General features: G+C 36.4%; 1 protein-coding gene across 1 annotated transcript in view; it reads left to right on the forward strand.

Moving 5' to 3' along the window:
- AKAP9 (A-kinase anchoring protein 9) overlaps positions 1-22,200 on the forward strand; it is a 171,481-nt gene that overhangs the window by 68,663 nt on the left and 80,618 nt on the right. The window contains exons 11-16 of the mRNA XM_023507496.1: positions 4,606-4,744; positions 5,794-5,879; positions 9,067-9,181; positions 9,644-9,842; positions 15,394-15,490; positions 17,380-17,472. Coding sequence (XP_023363264.1) covers positions 4,606-4,744; positions 5,794-5,879; positions 9,067-9,181; positions 9,644-9,842; positions 15,394-15,490; positions 17,380-17,472 — 729 coding nt within the window. The remainder of the gene's footprint in view (positions 1-4,605; positions 4,745-5,793; positions 5,880-9,066; positions 9,182-9,643; positions 9,843-15,393; positions 15,491-17,379; positions 17,473-22,200) is intronic.

Below are 22,200 nucleotides of genomic sequence, written 5' to 3' on the forward strand. Positions count from 1 at the left end.
TTCAGGTTATTAGAAATTTTACTTTTCTATTTCTTGGTAAATTGGCCAAAGGCTTATCAATTTTATTTATCTTTCTGAAGAACCAACTTTTTGTTTCATTAATTTTCTGAATGATACTTTTGTTTTCAATTTTATTGATTTCTGATTTAATTTTGGTTATTTCTTTTCTTCAGCTAGGATCTGGGGTTGGATTGGCTTTTTTCCATTTCCTTAAGATGATTCTTTAGGTTGTTGATGTGTTCTGTCTTTTTCAGAGATAGGCATCTTGCATGATAAATTTCCCTCTTAGGACTGGTTTTGTAGTATACTGTAGGTTTTAGTAATTTGTGTCTTCATTATTGTTATATTTGAGAAATTCAAGAATTTCTTCCTTTATCTCTTCCTTGGCCCAATTGTCATTCAGCATAAGGTTGTTTAGTTTCCATGTCTTTGTGTGGGGAGGAAAATGAAAATTTTTGTTGCAGTTGAGTTCTACCTTAATTGCCTTGTGGTCTGACTGGATACAAGGTATAATTTTAATCCTTTTAATTTTGTTGAAGTTTGATTTGTGTCCTAGGATGTGATCTATTTTGGAGTATGTTCGATGGACTGCCAAAAAGAACATATATTTTTTAGGTTTGGGATGGTGTGTTCTGTATTTGTCTATTAATCCCATTTGTTCTAGGGTCACATTTAATTAAGTCCCTTGTATCTTTGTTTAGTTTCTGTAGAGGATCTGTCCAATTCTATCAGATAGGTGTTAATGTTCCCAGCTATTATGGTGTTACGGGCTGTCTTCAGACCAATTAAGGTCTATTTCATAAATCTGGGAGCATTTAAGTTGGGTGCATAAATTATTTAGAATTGAAATACAATCCCTTTGTATTGTTCCCCGGACCAGTATGAAGTGGCCATTTTTGTCTTTCTAACTTTAGTTGGTTTAAATCTACTTTTATCTGAAAGTAAGATTGCAATCCCCTTCTTTCTTAGGATTTTCGTTTGCCTAAAATATTATTTTCTAACCCTTTACACTGAGTCTTTCCAACCCTTCACTCATTGTCCTTCAAAGTTAGGTATGTTTCTTGGAAATATATAGATGCCTTGTGTTTTTTTATCTAGTTGGCCAGCCTGTGTCTCTTCAGTGGGGAATTCAAGCCATTTACATTTATTGAGAAAATTGGTAAGTGTGGTAAAGTTTTTTGATCTTATTTTGTGATAGTCCATTGCTTAGTTTTATCCTTGCACCATTGTGGAAGGTTTTGTCCTTTAGTTTCTGGGTGTTTACTTTGATGGAGGTCCATTGTGATGGGCGTGTGGAGACTAGATCAAAGTACTTCCTAAATAGGTGGTCTTGTGGTGAATTTCCTCAATGTATATCAGTAAAAGATTTGATTTCTCCATCTATTTTGAAGCTTAGTTTAGCAGGATACAGAACTTGGGGCTGAAAATTTTTTGTTTAAGAAAGTTAAACATAAATGACTCATTCTCTTTTTGGCTTGGGAAATTTCACCTGAAATGTCTGTTGTCACCTGATGGATATGCCCTTGCAAGTCAGTTGGCACTTGTTCCTGGCTGCTTGCAGAATTTTCTCTTTCATCTTGACTTTTGACAGGTTCATTACAGTGTGTCTTCAAGATTCTCTTATTTATTGAGACAACCCAAGGTACAATATCCCTTTATAAGGAGTGTTTTGGAATCTTTCATGATTCTTGGGAAATATTCATTTATGATACCCTCTAATAGAGCTTTCATTCCTTTGGGACATTGTTCTTTCCTTTCAAGGATCCCTATAATTTATGTTTGAATGCTTCATGAACTTCATCATTCTCTGAGTGAACGTTCTGCTTTCTCTCTCTTCCTTTCTCTCTTTAACTACCTGGGTTAACTCAAGAACTTTATGCTCTGAGTCTGAGATTGTTTCTTCTTCATGGTTTAATCTGTTATTGATACTTTCTACTTCATCTTTAAGTTCCCTGACTGTCTCCTTCAAATATTCTTACATTTTTCATCCATTTTTTAGGTCTTTTTTTGGATTTCCTTTTGATTATTTTCCACTTTCTCGTCAATTCTCTTTATTGTTTTTGCCATCCATATTTTAACTTCTCTTTCTTTTGTTTCCATTAATTATTTATAGGTGGAATCATCTGCGATAGCTACCTCATGACTCGTTGGGGGGGGTTGCTCTGTGTTTATTTTTCATATTTCTAGAATTTTTCAATTTGTTCCTCCTCTGTGTGTTTTCTTTTTGTTCACATCTTTCCCCTACTTCTTTCTCTTACTACTTTCTTCACTTTAAATTACCTTGTCTCTGAGCTTAGGTGTTGAAGTGGCCTTTTGGCATAAGGCCAAAAGGAAGAGAAAGGGTAGAGCAAGAAGAGAGAAAGGAAAGAAAAAGATTTAAAAAGGGGCAGGAAGGAGTGAAAGGAAAGAACTGAAGAAAGGGAAAGAAGAAGGATAGAAAGAGACAGGAGAAATTGTGGTATATGGCAGGGTGCTTTGACCCACACTGAAAACTCCAAGGGCTTGGGAGGCAGACTGGGTGGTTTCTCTCAAGGTCAGGAGCTCTTTATCAGCCTGGACAAAAGCAAGACCCTACCTCCTCCAAATATAGAGAAAAGTCAGTAGTATGTCTCAGTGGGGACCTACCAGTACTATCTTTCAAAGGTCAACACTAGAAGGACACCCTAGACCACAAGCTCTTGGCCTTCTTGAGCCAGACAAATGCCATAACACCCCCCCCCCCACAGCCAGACCAATGCCCTCAGAGGAAATATAAAATAAAAATAGATAAAAATTTAAATATAATTATATAAAATGAATTTTTAAAAGGGCTGTCTTAGTTGTTGTATAAGATATCTGTATGAGAAAAGTAGAAAAATCTCTAGCAATAGAGAGAAAAAAGAAAAAATAAAAGGTGCTGAAAAACTGTAACAACAGATAGAGGAGCCCTTGCTATTAAAGTAAAAGTGAAAAAATAAAATACAACAAACCAAACAAAACAAAAAAACAAAAAGGAAAAAACTGAGGAAAAAAATTGGAAAAAATAGCAAAAAATGAACAAAAAAATTGTGTATGTGTGTGTTTGTATATTGTCTGGACACCAGGTTGCACTGTGGTGTTAATAGACAGAGAATACTCAGGCTGATTTTACTGTTTAAGATAAGGCCTAGAAGCCACTTCTAGTTGCAGGAGAAACCCAGTCTTATCTTCCTAACATATTTGCCCTCATTTAGGGCCTGGTCACTTTGCCATCATTCAGTCCCCACAGGATTAGGATCCTGAAGCTCTGGCCAGATTTCTTAGTAGTCACATCTTGACCTTCCAATTAAAGCAAAGTCACCTCCCAAGGGTGCAGAGGCCATTCAGCTCACCGCAGCAATGATTTCCTGAGCTCAGCAGGCATGCCAGAGCCAGCCATGCACTAGAATCCTGCAGACTGTTCATCCTGCATGGCCTTCCCACAATGGGGGTACCCTGCTGGTAGCCAAGCCCATGGGAATTCTACCTCACTGGCACTCGTCCTAGCCACTGATGCTGCTCAAGTCCACTCACTTGCCCAAGCTCCTCTGTGGCAGTTCCAGTGAACCTCCCAGTCCAAAAACAAAGATCTATAGGACATCTCTTTCCTGTCCCTAGTCCTTCGCAGAAGGGCCAGCCCACCAGCCTCTGCCTGTACCAGGTACTTGCCTTCTATGCTGGTCTTCCTTGGCTACAGCCCTCCTCATTGGCTCCCAGAATCTCCCGCTTCACTGTATCTCTGGAGTAATGTTTCTGGGTAGATTCCCCCAGCTGGAATTGACTGGAGTCCTCTCTCCCCTGTCTCACCATGGGTGGCTAGTGAGGCGGTGTCTCTAGTCTGCCATCTTTCTCCAGCTTATGTGGGTTGTCTTAAATGATAGAATTATTGGTTGTTTAGGAGAACAACCAGAATGATACATCAAATATTTTCCATTTTTTGTTGTTATTTATAAACTATGGAAAACTGTTCTCAATGCTACAGAAAAGTATATGAATGTTATCTTTTTTTGATATTATAATTTATTTATTTCTGATAACCATTTCTGAGTTTCTAGCCTTGTCCTGTGGTATTTTTTCAAGGGTACTTGACATTACAGAGATAATATCAGAATAGGATTCAAGCCTAGAAGTAGTAGATTAAATTATAAGATATATTTTCTTATTAGAGGAAATCAGGAAAATTATAGTTTTGTACAATGAAGATTATCAATATTTTCCTGAATTTTATGTCATATATAGAGAAAAATTTAGACCAGGCGTCCTCAAACTACAGCCCACAGGCCACATGCAGCCCGCCTAGCACATTTATCCGGCCCACCAGGTGTTTTTGCTGCCACTGCCTGTCCTGGTTAGCAGCCGACTCATCCCGGGCCCGCAGTCCAGCCCTCCAACAGTCTGGGGGACAGTGAACTGGCCCCTTGTTTAAAAAATTTGAGGACCCCTGATTTAGACATTTCTTTTACAGATTGATTTGGTGTATGGAGGAGTGCTTTCTCATTGATTTTTCTGTGCCATTTGACTGTCTTTTGTATCTAGGAAAATAATGTTTAATATTTCAATGCAGACATAAAAATTTTAATTACTTAAAGTATCCCATTTTGTTAACAGACTTTATGCAGTGTTCTTGGTGAATCTTACACTCCTGCTTTAAAAGATAAAGTAAACATAGAAGAGAGAGAGAATTTTGATGTTTATACTTCTGAAAATCAAGAACTAGAATTGCAAGATTATAGATGTGAATTTCAAGGTAAATAAAAGCTTACCACAGGATTTAAATAGTATTTAATTTTCTTAAATAAATTGATATTTACTTTACCTTTAATCATGATTTGATCACTCAGCCAGGTTGAGTTTATTGTCATAAAATCTTGTCTTCCTTTCACATTCATGGAATCTTATATTCAGTGTACAGTTTTAATTTTTATAATGCTATAATTGTAAAGATTATCAAAGCTGTCCACATGTTTAACTTGTCTCTTTGTCTTTTATTCTTCTACTCTGATCTTTTTCCTTATTCTAAAAGTTTTTTTTAAACTTCTAATACCATAGATCAGATCTTTAAAGTTATCGTATTTATTGAATAAGTTTATATCAATGATATACTATTTTAAAAATGAGTAAGAGGAAAATTGAGAAAGAAGAAATATCTTCCTTAATACAGATCTGGTATTACTTTATCTTATTAACAAATTATACTTTTTATTAATTTTTTGGTGTTCCAACACAGATAAAATGTTTCCTCCCCTTATTTATGTGGATGTTGAACAAAGTTTATGCAAATTAATGAATACCAAGTAAACATAACTTTTTTTTTTTTTTTTTTTTTTTTTAAGAGACAGAGTCTCACTTTGTTGCCCTGGGTAGAGTGCTATGGCGTTACAGCTCACAGCAACCTCCAGCTCCTGAGCTTAGGCGATTCTCTTGCCTCGGCCTCCCGAGAAGCTGGGACTGCAGGCACCCACCACAATGCCTGGCTATTTTTTTTTGTTGTTGCAGTGTGGCCGGGGCCGGGTTTGAACCCGCTATCCTCAGTATATGGGGCCGGCATCCTACTCAGTGAGCCATAGGTGCCCCCCAGACATAACATATTTTAATATGAAAGTTTCCAAGTTGTCTTTGTAGCAGGTGTTTCACATTAATGAGATTTTGATTTGGATTTACTAAATGTATGAGGATTACTTCTAGCAGGCAATTTGGTAAATTTTGTAAAGTTATAAATAGATGAATGATATTTATGGAAAGGTGCAGACTTTTACTATAACATGAAATTAGTATAATTGTCTGTTTATCATTTAGACCTTCAAGAAAACATGCAAACTCTTCTCAGCAAAGTAACAGAAGAATACAACAAACTCTTGGTGCTTCAGAAACGATTAAGTAAGGTCTGTAAAATGGAAAATGTATTGTAATATTTGCATTTATCCTATTACCTGCTATTTTTTAAGCTGCTTTATAAACCAAGAATTTATAAAATAAGTGAACATGAAAAAGGAGATTGGGAAATTGTAGTAGAGAATTCATATTGCTAAGCTGTAGGAAATTTTCCAAGTTGAAGAATATTTAATCCCTTTCAAGAGCTTTTGAAATGGTGAATTACAAAATCAGATTGTAAGCTATGTGAATCAGTTGCATTTAATTTTATATATAGCAAAGTTAAAACAATGGGTCTCACTGTTTTAGAGAATCTTGATAACTACTTCAGTTGTTTAGCACATAGCTAATTCGTTTCACCTGGTGTTTTCTATGTCAGTTTTATTTTCATGTAGTTGTTTTAAAAATGTTTCTAGATTCCAGCCAAGGGCCAGACTTGACAACAGGTCTTCCTAAAGAAAGGCAGTATAACAACTGCTGTGTCAACTCTTTTCTACACAGTGGTAACTGTTGGGTGATGTTCTTTCTCCTGGGGAGAGAAGGACGGCTTGGCCACGGGTGCAAGCTCGCTCCTAGAATTGTTTAAAAGCAAGAAACGACTGCACACTCTGAGGTGGCATGTAGCAAAATGTCTTTATTTTCTACTCCTTTTTATTGGGAGCTAGTCAGTTCACCACATTGATCGATAATCCTAACATCCTCATTTCTTATCTTAAACTATAGAAAAGAAAGAAAGAAAGTCCGGGAAAGTAAGATGAACATCTTAAGCTAGCCTCAGGCTATTCCTCTTGGAAGATCTAAAAGAACAATACATTATCTGACTTCTATTGTTAAAGTTAAAGGTTAGGATAAACAGAGAAGTAAAACCTTTCTCTTCTATGTACTCAATTAAATTTCCAAGAAACTGGCTTCATGGCTGTTTTTTTATGGTTTTGGAGACCCTGCAGTTACGATGGAGTATTTTACTCAACATCATTACGATGGAGGTTTTCTTTTTACTCACATCAACCTTTGAGTCATGTCCTCTGCACAGATGGGCCGTTTCAACCCTTATCTGACAGGCTGACTTGACTGCACAGTCGGGGTTACCTGTAAGAGGTTTTTACACCTGGCCGTGTTTTCCCAGGTCACTTAGGGTTTCAACAAAAGTGCATAATACTCACAAGTCTTTTCGCTCAGTTCTGGAATTAAAAGAGCACATTTCATTTAATTTTTGTGGGGGTTTACCCCACAGGTAATATGTGTATTTCATGGTTTATGACTCTAAGCTACATACAATTGCAGAGGCACCCCACAGTTTTTCTGGGGTCAGAGTCAGAACTGCAGTACATCACTGCCTGAGCTTTGAACTTCATTTTCTAATTTTTCTCTTATTTTAGCCATACTGAAATACTTAGAATTTCCCCAATGAACTCTTTTTGTTGACACCCCTGAGCTTTTCTGCCTAATACTGCCCATCCTCCTCTAGTCTCCTTCTTGTTATTCCAGTGGGTTCAAATGTGATTTTGTCTGTCATCTTTACCTGTCTTCCCTTAGCAGTGTGTACAAGTCCATGCTTGTTGCATTTATCTTTTTCTGTTATTTTAAATACTTGACTATGCTTCTTTTTTCCATGTTGCTTTAAGTCCTTTTACAAACTTGTTTTTGTATCACATTACTTTTCATGTTATTATAATTATTTGTTTACTCTATCTCTTCCATTGGCTTCAAAGTCTTCATAATAGGAAACCTGTCTATTCTTTATTTCCAGTAAATCTTAATAAATATTTGCTGAATGAATTAGAAAGGTTAGGCTAGAAAGTTAAGAATTTACCTAATGGTCTCAACGGAGGCCAGGCTTCTGTTGAAATGTACTCAACAAGTTAATAGCTTAAAAAGAGAGACAGCGCCTGTGGCTCAGAAGGGTGGGGCGCTGGCCCCATATGCTGGAGGTGACAGGTTCAAACCTAGCCCTGGCCAAAAAAAAAAAAAAAAAGCTTAAAAAGAGTAATAATCAGGGCGGCACCTGTGGCTCAAAGGGGTAGGGCACCAATCCCATATACAGAGGTGGTGGATTCAAATCGGCCCCGGCCAAAAAAAAAGAGTAGTAACCAATTAAAACAGCCTTCCTGGGGAGTAAGTTTTATCTTGTTGCTCACCTGAGTCTACAGTACCGTTTGTTCATCTGGTCTGTCAAGTCTAAACTCTTTCCCCTGTGTCTTCTGTAATTTGGATCTTCCTTATTTAACTAGCTTTGTTTCCTCTCCTTAGTCAAATAAATTCCTAAGATAATTGTCTTTAATACTCACAACAGAGATCATTCTTTTACATATGTTCATATTCTTTTTGCCTGATAGTCTTTCCAAATCAATGCCAAAAGTCTTTGAGGCCTAAATCAAGTTTTGAGTTTCTCTATAATTACTCAGATCCACATCAGTCTTCTGTATCATTAGAGTCAAACTCTATAATTTTGTACTTCTCTAATTGTTTAACTTTATTTCCTCAATTAATCGACAAATCTGTGAGAGCAGATACACCATATATGTATGTATATATATATTTTTAGCTGATTTTTTTGTTTTTACTCTCCCTTGTCACATGCTGATCATGTGGATTATTATGTATTTGATGAATGAATAAATTAACACACATATTCATCTGACATACTGCTGCTTAGTTTTAATAGTTAAGGGAATAAATTGAGATTTATCTGTTTTTATTAGTTTCTTTCCTATTTTTTTGTTTGATTTTTTCTTTTTTTATTAAATGATGGCTGTGTACATTATCTATTTTTTACTGTAAAGAGCAGCATACTAGTTGTCAGTTACCTGGTTGCACATGGGACATACCCAGAGATGAATATGATATTAATAAGGTATTGATAAGGTAAAAGTTATCATTTATAAGTTGAAATTTCAAAAATTAAGTCACACTACAAATACTGTTATAAACTTTCTGCTAAAATTCTGTGAAGCACTGTCTTTGCAGTAAAATGAACTCCTTTTTAGGTATCAAAAAAACATTTTAATGTAATTTCCGTGCCATGAAGAGAATGGAATGTGATCACTGTATCAACATGAATAGGGAATAACTTAGAATAATAATAATATCAGAGTGTTAACTATTTGGAAATCTTAAATTCAAACTTGTTTTAATATAGATGTCAAAGACCTAGATCATATATTTGTGTGACTGCTTGTATTCTGCTGTTTTTAATAGATTCAGAGATGGCAAACAGACGGTATAAAACTTGAATTTGCAGAAGAAAACCTGCCAAGAGAGGAAATGGAGTTTTTATCAACCCATTCTCAGATAACCAGCTTACAAGACATTGGTAAATTTTGATTGTATACAACAATCAGTATTTTATTTTTATATCAAGTGTTTAGTAATTCTCTTTTCTAGTTTAAAATTTGAGACTAATTAGTAACATTAGAAATGCCAGCATAACCTCTGTGATCCTGATTTTCTCATCCTTGAAATGAAAGATTTGGCCTGCTTATCTTTCTGGACTCTTCCCACTTCTTATGTTCTATGATTCTAAATTGTTTTTAATTTAAAAGCATAAAATTGTTGGATTTATGGGTACGACAGCCATGAGGGTAGGAAAAAATCTCCAAATTGATTTATTTGTGTTTTGTTGTTTTCATCCCAATGAATTCAAATTGAAACCTGAGTTATTACTAAAATCATCTTTTTAAAGAAAAATGAATATTTTCTGCACACACAAAGTTATTGTGGCATTTCACTAAGAAATGTATACTGAAATGTATCTTTTCTTGTGTTCATACAGCAGATGTCAATCATAAAAGCAAGGTGTCTTCTCTGCAAGATATTGAAAAAATTAAGCAACTTGAAGAACAAGTGCAAACATTAGAAAACCTCATATCCTCTTTGCAGCGACAGTTGAAAGAAACTGAAGAAAACTATGGAACAGAGATTCATCATTTGCAGGAGAGACTTCAAGCTATTAATGAGCCCACAGTTCAGCCAAGGTATCCGTTCATCTACTGATAATTTCATTCAGCAGTATTTGTAGCTTAGTGACAATCATAGTATCACCTGGAATGGTTATTTTAAGACAACAATTTAACTTAAGCAATGTTACCTGAAAGGGATACTATGTAGCATTTTTAGGAGGAGTGGGAGTTAAGTCTTTATCTTTGAAACATAGGAAATAGATGTTGAGGTAAACCAAAGGCATTTTTACTATAGAAATTTTACTTACATTCTTATTTGGTAAAGATGCTGGTTGTTATTAATCTGCCACGTTAAATCAGGCACTATGCATGTTTTTGTGGTTTATTCTGTGTCTAGTCTTTGCTATTTTGATGTGGCAGATATTTAAGAATCTAAGATAGGGTCATTCTAGTCATGGCTGGATTTTCTCCACTTGATTGTCTAATGTTTAAATTTACCATGTCCAAAAGTAGAACTCTGCATCTTTTCCTCAACATTTGCTCCTCTGCAGCCATGTCTGTCATGACTCCTCTTTCTCTGATACCTCTCTCTTTCTCTGATACCTCTTCTCTAAAGAAATCCTGTTTACTCTCCCTCTGTACACTCCTCACCACCCTGCAGGTCCCTGCCATCATTGTGTCTCATCTTGATTACCCTAACTCCTGCTTGAAGTCTGTTCTCAACAGATGTAGTCAACCAGGTGCCAGAACCATGCTTTCAAAATTTAAGACAGGTCATGCTGTTCCAATGCTCTTCTTTCCTTATAGTGCCTCGGTAAAGTTTTATATGTTGAGTACTCATTACCTCCTCTACTTCTTACTGACCTGCTTGTCCCTCTCTCAGACCACACAACCTTCTTGGGATCCTCAAACAAGCATTATCAGTATGCTTTTGCTTTAGGGAGTTCTCATGAGCTGCTCCTTCTACTGAGAATGATCTTTTTTGAGATACTTACAAGGCCAATACCTTCATTTTCTATGGCTCGTTGCTCAAGTGTCATATTTTCATGTTGATCACTCTATGTAAGTTAAAATGCCCCCTAGAGTTCTCACTTTGTCACCCTCAGTAGAGTGTTGTGGCATCACAACACCCGGCTATTTTTTAGTTGCAGTTTGGCTGGGGCTGGATTTGCACTGCCACCCTCAGTATATGGGGCCAGCACCCTACTCACTGAGCCACAGGTGCCACCCAATGGTGTCTTTTTTTATGAGAATACATACATTCTGTACATTTTATACAATGTATATTTTCTTATATGTATTATATATGTTCAAATAAATATAAATTTGGAAAGGAATAAGTTTATAGGTTTATTTTTATTTTGTTTATTGTTTGACTCTGATGAAGGACTTTAAGCTTTTTAAGCAATGGAATCTTTGTTTAAGTCACTGATATATCCCAAACACTGATACTGATTCCCTACACATAATTCCCTACAAATATATTCCCTGTGGCTCAGTGAGTAGGGCACCAGCCCCATATACCGAGGGTGGCAGGTTCAAACCCAGCCCTGGCCAAACTCAACAACAACAACAAAAAAGTAGCTGGGTGTTGTGGCGGGCACCTGTAGTCCCAGCTACTTTGGAGGCTGAGGCAAGAGAATCGTGTAAGCCCAGGAGTTAGAGGTTGCTGTGAGCTGTGTGACGCCACGGCACTCTACCAGGGGCGACAAAGTGAGACTGTCTCTACAAAAAAAAAAAAAATGTATTCCCTCAGTACATTGATACACATAACCTACAATTGATAAGTAGGTTAGGGTATATAACTATCTCTGTAAAATTCCCAGAGATTTAATCTAACTTGGCTGTTTCTGCTATTCTGATGTCTGCATAGGTACCTGTTAATAGAACTTTTTAATGCACGGGGGATGGTGGACAAATACTGAATGTCTGTACTTCTTTAAAAGCAGTTTGTTACTCCCTCCTTTATTTGGAGCCTGTATGCTCACACAGTGAGCTCCCTCCTTTATTTGGAGGCTTTGAATGCTCACACAGTATTGGCACAGCCTTATTATTATTTTTTTTTTTTTTGAGGTCATTGGTTCACAAACATGACCATACATTAGAAACACTGGAGGTTTTTGAACTTTAATATTTTTTAATACTTAAAACTGCAGGTTACTGGATTATACCTTTGGAGAGTCAGACTGAATAGCATTGAGATGGAACCTGCAAATGTGTTTGGAACAAGATAATTCTGAGGCATGCAGCCATTGGATTGACATTTGGAAGCTACTCTGTAGGCCCACTGATAGGGCCCTCTGATAGGGAAGAAAACAGGCAGAAGCAAGACCTCTCTAATAACCAGTCAGTGCTTGTCAAGTAATCCTCCAAAGCTTAAAGAAAAGGGAGATCTCTGGCTTATTTTGTGTTCTTGTATTTGGGCTTCTGCTAGCTCACCAAACTCTCAGAGTTTCTATAATACTCAGTGGAAGTGTGCTGATAGCGCCTTTCAAATAAAGCCATTAGTTTACTCCTCTTTCCCCACAAAGTTTTTTTCATTACTATGCTTATTCTTTCTAAGAATAATGAATCAGAGTTACTTCTTATAAATATTATCAAGAATTTTGGATACAACTGAAACATTTTGAATAGAGTATACTATCCTGTGTAGGTAGACTTGAAATAGTTAAGAAAAATAATTAAGTCATTCATTTAACAAATGCTTATTGACTTCATACTAGAAACTTCTTCACTCTAGAATCTTACTATGGGTTTCAAAAGATCATAGCTTTTAGAGTCAGACAGATCTGCATTTGACCTCTGATTTGAGCTTTTATTGGCTATGTGATCTTGGACAGATCATTTAAACATCTTTATATAGTAACGGGGATAATAATAATAATTACCCTTAGAGTGTGAGGATCAAATGAAGCAGTAACTCAGAAGAGCCTTGGCTGTATAACACGGAGAAAAAATTAGGTGTATATAAAATGACCCTTTCCATCCAGGGACTTCAGTTTAATCATTTAAATAATTATTCACAAAATAGCTTTTAAAAGATAGTGGTTAGAGAATATAACATAGTGATATAACCAAACTGATGGAATTAAACCCATTTATGCCTCATCTTCAATTGTTGGAATTATAGTGACTACTGGGAGTCAGTTTTCCAAATCCAGTTGACCTGATTCAGTTACTCAGCTGAGCCAGAAAGTTCCACTGAGATACAACGGTAATCAAAAGCAAAATTGAGAGAAAACTGAAAATAAAACTGGAGCCCCACACTGCAGGCTGAATAGAAAATAAAGGAAACTTGCACAAGTCTCAGTGTAACAAAGAAAAGTTTTATTTAAGAACAAAGGAAAAGTTTAGAACACTTCCACAGAGAGTGGGGAGTGGCTCCCTCTCATAAAGGAGAAGAGGTGAGAGAGACACACATGAGGGCAGCAGGGAGGCGTAAATGCCTCTTCCCCTCAGTTTGAAATAGGTTATCTTTCCATCCCTGCACCTCCAGGCATCATTGCCCTTTTCTGTTGGTCATTGATTACCTAGGTAATCAATCCACAATCATGTCCACATTCTTTTCCCTTTTGAGGGGAAAACTATTTATTGAGTGGTGAATGATCCTGTGGACCCTCCAGACATCCTGGTTCTGCAGGCCAGGCTTCCCTCCCGTCCCTCTCGAAGCCCCTTTCTTTGCATCCTTTCTCAGTGACTTGGGAGCTATGGCCTGCTGCTCTGATTTTTCACACTCGTCTGCCTCCTGAGGGCACCTGTTAGTACATGGTGCACAGAGTTAGTCACTGCTACAGATATTGATGTGTTGGGAGCCTGTCAAAAATTCATGCAAAAATTCACAATTTTAACCTCTAGCATCAGTGGGTCAAATGCACATCTGTGGGATTTTTCACTGAACATTTCTGTTCACACAAGACTGCCTGTAGGAGTAACACCAGAGATATGGAAAAGAAAGGTGAATATTGAGGCAGTGTAATGGAAGGAATGTTGGGAACAAAGCAGAGGGACTGTCAAAGATGTCTCTGCCTTTGAGCCTAGGGAATATGGAGAATGACGGTACATTAACATAAATAGGGAAATAAGCAGAGGGTGGGGAAGGAGGAATTGTAAGAGAGCAACATTGAATTCTATTTTAGCCAGACTGTTTTGTCAATTTGGGGTAAACACTTCAAATGCTATAAAGTTTACAGAATGAAGTCATTGTGGACTATGTGATACATGCTTTTTGGATCATAATAGCTGGATAGATGATCAGGGGGGTTTTCTAGGCTGTAAAAATAACATCCAAGACATAAAACCAGGGATCAGGATAGTATATGCAAGGGACAGTGAGGAGAACAGAGACAGAATGGTGAAAATGATAGAAGAACTAGGAAATGGGAGGGAGAGCCATGAGTGAGAGAAAGGAATGAGTATTTAGAAACATGGGATGGACATATAGAGTGATAAGGCAGTTTACAGCAGAAACACTTACATGGCTGATAGCATTTGAAAGAAAGTATAATCTCAAAACTAAAGACATACATGTTCTAGCAAAGTTTTAAGATTGTTATGACCCCTTATGCTGACATTTTGAGAAAATACTTAATACTGTTATAGGAATAAAATTGGCCTAACCTTGTAGTATTAAAAAGTATTAAAATTTTAAATACTCAGATTAATAAATGTAAGATTTTATCACGTGAAAACATCCATGGAAGTGTATAAAGATATATTTGCGAGGATCTGTATTATAAGGTTATAATGTAAACATTTGGAAACAAGCAAATGTTCATCGGTGGGATTAGTGATGTAAGTTATGAAAGGGGACGGTGATATAACTTGTCTCTGGCCAGTTGGGGACAGAGTGGGAATTGTAGAAGAGAATAGAAGGAAGAGCATGTGGAAAAGAGGAGAATGGAGTGAAGAAGGCAGCGTGGTTGCGCACGAAAATGGGCATGAGAAATAATATTTGCCAAAAATGAAAAGTAAATCTTGCTCTTTATAACTTTTCTCACAATTCCTAAACACTAATCTTATTTTTATGACCCAAGTTAAGCATTTTTTTATAAAGTAGTGAATGTATAGTGAATGCATGTAAAACAACACAAAATACAGCCATGAATACTAAAAGATAGGTGCATAGATTAAAAACAGAAAAGACCAGAAGTGACTGTGTGTACATTAAGCTTCTTTCTTTACCAGCACTGGTCTCCAGTTGCACTAACTAATCATGTTACTACTGATGTGTACTTATAGAAAAAAATCAGACTTTTTGCTATGTTTATGTGTATATGTTAAAACAAGTTTTTAAATAAAAGTGAAATTTTACAGACTTTTTCTTAATAATGTATCTCAACTTTTTAAAAATGTTAGTACCTATAAATAGGTTCATGTCATACATTTATAGTAGACTTTCTAAAATGGCCTGTAACTCATTTAGTGATCTGTTAAAATACTATCATTCAGTTGTATTACTTTTAAGTAGAAAAATTAGTTAAAAATATGATTTCAGTTATATACTCATAACCCTTGCCTTATCAATTTTTGTTTCCCCTGCCCTTGAATACATTTTGTGCACAGTATCAATTTTGGATGAACAGCAAAGCACACATTAATTCTTGCACTCTCTTTTATTTATATTTAGCTTCTCCATTGATTCAGTGGTAATTACAGAATCTGATACACAGAGGAAAATGTATCCTGGAAGTTGTCTAAAAGAGAATATTGATGGTACAATAGAGGTATTTTATTTTTGATCTTTAAAATGTTACCAACTCCGATTTAGTTTTTCTTACTATTACTGTTGTGTACGATTTACCAGTTATCAAATAAGTAGTTGCTGAGAAGTAAGCATAATAAATAAGAGGGTAATACCTTATATAAAAAACCCAACTATGTAAGTAAAGAAACTAAGTGTATTTTCGTGGCCTAGGAAAATCACAGAGAAAGTTAAATTTGAGGCATCTTTCTCCTAAATATGTCACAGTTTAAAATTGCATTGTTTTTGTATAACATTTATGGGCTGTATATATTCCCATAAAAGAAAAGCATAGCTTTTTCTTCCCACCGTGGGAAGTTGGACCAGGCCATCGCTAGTGTTTAGGAATCCACAGGACGCAAATGCTAGGGCTGGGATAATGGATTAGGCCTCTTCCAGTGGGGTCGGTATGATAAATAAAAGATCTACATCGTTTACAGTGCGAGTCATCTAATTAAACCACCCTCTGCCTTTTCTTAGCATTGTATTACTCCCAGTTTCTCATATCCACAACTCTTCTCAAACCTGCTAAACCTGGTGTTTACTTTGTAGATTTTTAGCCCTTAAGTCCCAGCTATAATAGAGATCATTGCCTTCCGTTCTGGGTACAGGGGAGAGATGTTAGTCACAAGCCTTATTCATCAACATTCATTTCATATGGAATATTTGCTTGGATGAAATTTACATAATTGGTAAATAAATAAATATTTTCATACTGAGAACATCTTTACAGTTTTGAAAAGCCCTTAAGATGAGCATTGTAGCTCAGGCCTGGGCTATAAGTTTCAGACCAGCCTGAGAAACATAGCTAAACACCTACATACCCCGTCTCTACAAAAACTTTTTTTTAATTACCTGGGCAGAGTGTCATGCTCCTCTAGTCTCAGCTAGTTGGGAAGTTGAGGCAGGTGCATTGTTTGAGCCTATGATGTGGTGGAGTGGTGAGACCCTGTCTCAAAAAAATAAAGTTTATGATTTTTTTTCTATTACAAATTAATAAAAGTTATTTGTAGTTCTAGAATATTGGATACTCTTCATAAGCACCAAAAAGAAAAGAAAATTTGCTTGTGATTTCATTAGCAAAGATAACTACTAATAACATTTTATTAAATGGAAATATATACATATATTTAATTAGTTATATTTAATCATCCTTATCCCACCCTAGAACTATATGTTAGTAATGTTGAAATATGTAAATATATTTTTTTCATTGCTTTTTTAATTATTAAGTTCATGGTGGTAAGTGTAATTATTTAGTAGAGTTACTCACTAGAATTATTTTTAATTAAGAAACAAGACTGAGTTTACGTGGATAGAGCTGGAACATCATCATCTTAGCACAGTATCTCAAGAATGGAAGAAAAAGTATCCAATGTACTCAGCCCTACTATGAAACTAATAGCTTTCATATGAAAGCTAGCCCAAGAATAAGTGGAAGAGGGAGAGGGAGGGGAGGAGAGCAGGGAGGCTGGGTGGAGGGAGGGTGATTGGTGGGACCACACCTTGGTCCATCTTATAAGGGTACATGTGAATCTTTCTAAATGTAGAATATAAATGTCTTAACACAATAACTAAGAAAATGCCATGTAGGCTATGTTAACCAGTTTGGTGAAAATATTTCAAATTGTATATAAAACCAGCACACTGTACCCCATGATTGCATTAATGTACACAGCCATGATTTAATTTAAAAAATACAATTTCTGCAGAGAAAAAAAAAAAGAGAAACAAGACCAACATTTATTTTTTGTGAAATTATCCTAAAGTTCTCTAAGAAACAGTGATATTTTGAGAGTGGAAGTTTAAAAATAAATGGTATATAATTCGTGTAGGTAAATGATAAATGCCATATTTTGCTTTTTAATTTAGTTTTCTGATGAATTTGGAGTGAAACAGGAAACAAATACAGTTAAATTGCTGGAAAAACAGTACCAAGAACGATTAGAAGAAGAAGTAGCTAAGGTAAGTTTACAGTTTATTTGGAAGATTATCCTATTTTGTTTTCCCTTGAGCCTTCAAAAAACATAAATTTTAATTGATAGCATGGTCTTTAGTTATAAATTTTGATTTATATTACATCTTTAAGTTGTTAGATAATGGTATCAACTACAAGTGCCTTTCAGTGAAATGTTCTGTGAATTTTTGAGAATAACATTCTTCTCTCAATGTGGAATAGTAATTAGAAACTTTTCAGAATGCCAAAACAAATCTTTATATATTTGTTACCTTGTGTGAAAGAATTTGGTCTTCCGTAGAAGTGGCAGAGAGTGAGGGGGAAAAATAGGTGGTTGGTCCTTATATATTACCTTTGCCTAGTTTCGCTCAAGAACTTTTCCTGTAATATTCAATAATGACTAAAGGGCTAAGGGAAGATTACCACTGAACATTAGCTCCTAACTCAGTAGAGATTATCAGTGCGAGTTTTGCTCATCTCTGTATCCTTACCTGCTATACCCAGTGTCATTCTTTTAAATTCCTAAATATAAAACTCTAGAATATCAACTATATAACCTAGAGTACCATTATGGTACCATTTCTTTAGTCTTTGTATTTCCTTTCAAAATACATACACCTGGATAGGGTTTTGCAGTCAGATGCTCTACCCCTGAGCTATAGCCCTATGATTGGATTTTAATATTGGAACTGTTGAATTATGAGTTTGTCTACTTATTTTTTTTATAATATGTCATCTGGTTCAATAACCAATCCTAGTAGAGTATATACATTTTTAAAGGGGAGAATTGATTGATAGGATATAAAGGAAATGCATAATAAATTAGGGAAAACATAAGTTAGACAAAGAGGTCAAGACCTAAGGAATTATCTCTGGGCCATAAGGATTTGTTCACTTATATCTGAGCTGAATGTTTAGTTTATGAAGACTGAAGTAAAACACCATCTCGTTTATATCTGGCTCTCAAATGTCTAGTTCTTAGAGGAATGCAAGTTTTCTCTTGCATGTAGCTCTTACATAGATTTCTCAATTGGAATGTTCTATCAGGGAGTCATAGTATAGTAATTAATGTGAGGGGTTTTTTTTTGTTTTTGTTTTTGTTTTTGAGACGGAGCCTCAAGCTATCCCCCTGGGTAGAGTGCCATGGCATCATGCTCACAGCAACCTCCAACTCCTGGGCTCAAGCGAGTCTCCTGCCTCAGCCTCCCAAGTAGCTGGGACTACAGGCGCCCGCCACAACGCCCGGCCATTTTTTTTTTTGGTTGCAGCCATCGTTGTTTGGCAGGCCCGGGCTAGGGACTCGAACCCGCCACCTTAGGTGTATGTGGCTGGCGCCTTAGCTGCTTGAGCCACAGACGCCGAGCCTAATGTGAGGTTTGATATTGGATATATTATACTTTATTATGTCTTTCTAGATTTGTGACCTTAGGAAAGTTAGTTGACTTCTTAATGTATTTGCTGTATGTTAAAAGAGGAGAATAATAGGAATAGTAGTAATTCTTGTAAGGAGTTAATGAGCTAATGCATATAAAGCACCTAGCAGATCAGTTGATACATAGTAAAGACTCATAAATAAATAACATTTTCATAATAGTCTTATTACTATAATAATAGTGGTAACTTAAAGATCTTTTGTAAAGTATTGTTCATTCAAACTGATAATAAAGCAACAAAATGCAGTAAAAACTATTCTGAAGACAGCTAAGTTACTATGGTCCAAGGGACAACATTTGATGGCCCAGCTTGGTCCATAATAATATAGGTTATTGACATTAGTTCCCAATACTGCTGGGATTATGCTCAGATTAATTCTATTACTCCTCAGATACGATGTTAGAATAAGATTGAGAACCATTTTTCTAAAAGCATAAGTTATATAGAAAAAGCCCAGTAAGAGTAATGATTCCAAAAGAGCTTATACCCATACTGCAGAAATTATTCCAAAAAATTGAAGAGGAAGGAATCTTCCCCAAAACGTTCTATGAAGCAACCATCACCCTGGTACCAAAACCGGGAAAAGACCTAACTAGAAAGGAGAATTTCAGGGCGGCACCCGTAGCTCAGTGGGTATGGCACTGGCCACATACACCGACACTGGCAGGTTTGAACCGGGACAGCTAAAAAACAGCGATGGCAACTACAAAAAAAAAAAAAAAATAGCCAGGCATTGTGGCAGTCGCCTGTACTCCCAGCTACTTGGAAGGCTGAGGCAAGATAACTCTTGAGGCTTAAGCCCAAGAGTTTGAGGTTGCTGTGAGCTGTGATGCCATGACACTCTACCCAGGACGACAGCTTGAGACTCTGTCTCGAAATAAACAAATAAATAAATAAATAGGAGAACTTCAGACCAATTTCACTAATGAATACAGATGCAAAAATTCTCAATAAAATCCTAACCAGTAGATTACAGCTTATCATTTAAAAAGTCATGCATCACGATCAAGTGGGATTCATCCCAGGGATGCAAGGCTGGTTAAACATACACAAATCCATAAACATAATTCACCTTATCAATAGGAGCAAAAACAAAGACCATATGATTCTCTCAATAGGTGCAGAAAAGGCATTTGATAAAGTTCAACATCCTTTCCTAATTAGAACGCTGAAGAATATAGGCATTGGCGGCACATTTCTTAAACTTATCAAAGCTATTTATGACAAACCCACAGCTAATATTACACTGAATGGAGTAAAATCAAAAGCTTTTCCACTTAGGTCTGGAACAAGACAAGGCTGTCCTCTATCACCACTGCCATTCAACATAGTGCTGGAAGTTCTAGCCAATACCATCAGGCAAGAGAAGGAAATTAAAGACATCAAAATGGGGGCAGAGGAAGTGAAACTCTCCTTCTTTGCTGATGATATGATTTGATATTTAGAGAACCCCAGAGACTCAACCATAAGACTCCTGGTAGTGATCAAAAAATACAGCAGTGGATCAGGATACAAAATCAATGTCCACAAATCAGTAGCCTTTGTGTATGCCAATAACAGCCAAGCTGAGAAGGAAATCAGAGACACAAAACCCTTATCAGTAGCTTCAAAGAAAGTGAAATATCTAGGAATATACCTCACAAAAGAGGTGAAGGACCTCTATAAAGAAAAATACGAACCCCTAAGAAAAGAAATAGCAAAAGATATTAACAAATGGAAGAACATACCATGTTCATGGCTGGGAAGAATCAACATTGTTAAAATGTCTTTACTTCCCAAAGCAATCTACAGATTCAGTGCCATCCCTATTAAAATACCAACATGATACTTTCAGGACTTGGAAAAAATAATTTTTCATTTTATATGGAACCAAAAAAACCCCATGGTAGCCAAGGCAATTCTTAGTAATAAAAACAAAGCATACCGGACTTTAGGCTCTGTACTATAAGGCCATAGTGATCAGAACAGCATGATATTGGCACAAAAATAGAGACATAGACATTTGGAACCTAATAGAGAACCAGGAGATGAAACAAATATCTTATAGCCACTTAATGTTTGATAAACCAAACAAGAACACACACTGGGGGAAAGAATCCCTATTCAATAAATGGTGCTGGGGGAGCTGGATATTGTAAAGACTGAAACTGGACCCATACCTTTCTCCACTCAAAAAAATTGATTCAAGATGGATAAAAGACTAAATCTAAGGCACAAAACAATTAAAATCCTCAACGTGTAGGGAAAACACTGGAAGCTGTCAGCTTGGGGAAGGACTTTATGAGGAAGACTTCTGTAGTAATCGCAAAAACAACAAAACTAAACAAATAGGACTTAATGAAACTGAAAGCTTCTGTATAGCTAAGGTGACAACAGCCAAAGCAAGCAGAAACCTACACATTGGAAAAGGATATTTGCATACTTTGAATCATATTTACACTGCCGGTGGGACTGCAAACTAATATACAACCTTTTTGGAAGGCAGTATGGAGAACCCTCAAAGGACTCAAACTAGACCTCCCATTTGATCCTGCAATCCTGTTGCTGGGCATCTACCCAGAAGACAGAAAATCATTTTACCATAGGGACACTTGCTCTAGACTGTTTATTGCAGCTCAATTTACAACGGCCAAAATGTGGAAACAGCCTAAATGCCCACCAACTCAGGAATAGATTAACAAGCTGTGATATATATACACCATGGAATACTATTCAGCTACTAAAAAAGATGGAGACTACATCTTTTGTATTAACCTGGATGGATGTGGAACACATTATTCTTAGTAAAGCATCACAAGAATGGAGAAATAAGAATCCTATGTACTCAATTCTGATATGAGGACAATTAAGGTCCTAGTACACGGTGGGGTGTGGGGGATGGGGAGAGCTGAAATAGGGAAGAAGGGAGGGGTGGGGGGACAAGGTGAGTATACCTTTAGGGGTGGGACACAATTATAACAGGGTCCTTATCTAACAAAAGCAATCAGTGTAACCTGGTTCTCTGTACCCTCAATGAGTCCTCAACAATAATAATTAAAAAAAGAGTACATTGATTCCCAATGTAGAGGACATTAGATTTCTCCTGTGATTTGGGTGCATACCACTGAAAATAAACATTTGTTTACATTTCACTATTAGGCAGTGTTCTGGGTGCTGAAGTATAGCAGAGAAAAGAGAAAATGAAAGCTTTGCTCCTATAGACCTTACATTCTAGTTGGTATAGTTAGACACCATAGTGATGGTGATAAGTACTGTGAAGAAAAACCGAGCAGGGGAATAAAGACTAGGTATCCATGGGGAGT

Source organism: Otolemur garnettii, unplaced genomic scaffold, assembly GCF_000181295.1.
Source record: "Otolemur garnettii isolate 467f Iridium unplaced genomic scaffold, OtoGar3 scaffold00005, whole genome shotgun sequence".
Classification (NCBI taxonomy): Eukaryota; Metazoa; Chordata; class Mammalia; order Primates; family Galagidae; genus Otolemur; species Otolemur garnettii.